General features: G+C 56.4%; 1 protein-coding gene across 1 annotated transcript in view; it reads left to right on the top strand.

Moving 5' to 3' along the window:
* LOC108505188 overlaps window positions 1-2,389 on the top strand; it is a gene marked incomplete at its 5' end in the record, with an annotated part of 7,679 nt that overhangs the window by 3,251 nt on the left and 2,039 nt on the right. The window contains 5 exons of the mRNA XM_017830928.1: window positions 521-628; window positions 1,260-1,331; window positions 1,435-1,500; window positions 1,589-1,687; window positions 1,999-2,164. Of these exons, the coding sequence (XP_017686417.1) occupies window positions 521-628; window positions 1,260-1,331; window positions 1,435-1,500; window positions 1,589-1,687; window positions 1,999-2,164 (511 nt within the window). The remainder of the gene's footprint in view (window positions 1-520; window positions 629-1,259; window positions 1,332-1,434; window positions 1,501-1,588; window positions 1,688-1,998; window positions 2,165-2,389) is intronic.

Genomic DNA, 2,389 nt, shown 5'->3' with positions numbered 1-2,389 from the left:
GTGCTCCCTCAGTGGCTGCCAAGCCATGGGCCTCGCTGGGGCTGAGTTTGGAGCTGGGGCAGCTCCAGGGAGTCCCTGGTGCCCTGACAGCTCTGCGTGGGGCTCCTTGGTCCCAACATGTAGATCAGCAGGTATGACAGAAGCTTGTCTGGCTGTTGAGTTACAGGGGTGTCCACGGGGAGGACTTTTGCAGCTCCCGAGCTGATTCCTTTGCACAAGCGCAATTCACATGGCAGGGGTGAGTAGTCTGTCCCTGCTGACCTCACAGGCTGAGTTCTGGTTTTCTCTAATCTGTTCATATCAAATGGAACTACTTCCCATTCAGGTCCTCCAAAAGGTAAGAGTGAAGCTGAAGGATACAAAGAATTTCTTGAATCAAATGAAATCCTGAGAGAAATTGTGAAGGAACTGATGAGAGGGCGAGGTGGGTCTGTTTCCTTCAGCCTGAGCTGTGACACTCATCAGCCAGGGGCTTTAGGTCAGTCTCATCTGATCCAGCTGTCCCTCTTGCTTTCCCCAGATATGGACCAAGGGGCTCTGTGGCAGGCGGCGTTCCCCAAAGGAAGCAGTGGCTCCGTGCCAGGCTCTGCTGCGGGCAGGGAGGCGATGCCAGGCACGGGCACACGGGGTAATTGCTGAGGCGTGGTCAGCCGGTGTCGGCCATCGGGGTGGCTGTGTGGCAGCAGCTCTTCCCCCAGTGCCCGCTCGGGCCCGTCACGGCAAGAAGACCGTAACAGAATAGATTAATCCTGAGCAGACTCAGGGAACTTGGGTACTGAGCAGTCCTGTTGAGAGACCTCATTGAGGAGTATTGTCTGAAACATTGGAGCAGCTGCAAGGGGTGCCCCTACTGGGGAAAAAAGGCAGATGGGGAGAGCAAGGCTCCAGTGCCTCCTCAGAGGGCCTGACTCAGTCCCTTTGGGCTGTGGGCAATGGTTGGGAGGCGGGAGGACTAGTTGTGGCACTGCCAGATGCAGGGTTTAGTGCAGGGCTTTAGTGAGGGTTTGTGGCACAGAGCCCCGAGGGGCCCTTGGCTGCTCCAGCCGCTCCCCCAGGGATGTTGCACAGGGCCTGGAACGAGTGTGCAGAGCGGCCAGGAGCCAGCCCAGAGCTGCCCAGGCCCCTCTGCAGCTCTGGCCATGTCCATTGACATCTGGCCCCCACGGGGCTCCCCGAGCCCCTGCAGTGCCACAGTTCTCTGAGGCAGGAGGGGATCCCAGCCTGCCATGGAAACGGTTCCCATCTCTGTTTGCTTCTAGATGAGGATGCTGGGATTGCTTCCCCATTGGATTGGCTGCATGAAGTTTTGGGGCCCTTGATGTCCCCTGCAGGTAAAGTGTCATTTTCCCTCAAAGATCAATTACTCGAAATTCTAAACCCAATAAATGTCGCAAGAGCGAGATGACAGAAGCTTCTCTGGTTGTTGAATTACAGGCGTATCTGCAGGGAGGACTTTTCCAGCTCCTCTGCTGGTTATTCCACACAAGCCCAGCTCACATGGTGAGTAGTCTGTCCCTGCTGACCTCACAGGCTGGGCTCTGGTTTTCTCTAATCCATTCATGTCAAATGGAACTAACTTTCCATTCAGGTCCTCCAAGAGGCAAGAACCAACCTCCAGGTGAAAAGAAATCCCAGGAGCCATCTGAAGGCATGAGAGAAATACTAAATGAACTGGGGAGAGGTCAGGGTGGGTCCCTTTCCCTCATCCTGAGCTGTGAGGCTCATCAGCTGGGGGCTTTAGATCCACGTGTGAACTCACTGTGGCTGCACAGCAGGAAGGGATCCATCGCAGCGTCTCTGGACTGGGGCTCACGTGTCTCCTGAGAGGGTCTGACCCTTTTGGCTGTGGTAGCTGTCCTGGAGCAGGGAGGATCAGTGCTGGTACTGCCTCCAGGCACCCGCACTGAGGGAAACAGAGAACGTCCTGGCTGTGTCCAACGTGCTGTCGGCTTAGCAGGGGTGCCCAGGACGGGCTAACGCTCCAAATTGCTCCCGCAGATGCAGCCGGTGCTACAACACGTGCTCCCAAGATCCAGGAGAGCACTGGGAGAGATTTCTGTCGGGGAACACACTGTTTGATTGTCATAATGGCAAGCATGTTGGGTGGGCTGCTTGCCATCATGTCATGCTGTGCTGGAATCTGGTACTGGAGGGTGAGAAAACGGTGAGTTGTTTGTTGATCTCCCCCTCAAACAGCTTCTTTTGAAGGCAGCTCCTAGCCATGGAACATTCCCAGCCTGGCTGCTGTGGAGCGGCCAGTTAGTCCTTGGCCAAAGAACTCTGCTGAGGGTTCTGCTGCTGTCCAGTGCTGTCCTGGCCTCTCAGCTGCTGGGCCCCTCCTGGGGAGCCCACTGGGACTGGAGCCAGTGCTGGCTCCAACTGAGCCTGC

The sequence above is a fragment of the Lepidothrix coronata genome, unplaced genomic scaffold, assembly GCF_001604755.1.
Source record: "Lepidothrix coronata isolate B3197 unplaced genomic scaffold, Lepidothrix_coronata-1.0 Scaffold186, whole genome shotgun sequence".
Lineage (NCBI taxonomy): Eukaryota > Metazoa > Chordata > Aves > Passeriformes > Pipridae > Lepidothrix > Lepidothrix coronata.
The sequence above is the reverse complement of the archived record's forward strand: the minus strand, read 5'-3'. Positions and strand labels throughout refer to the sequence as shown.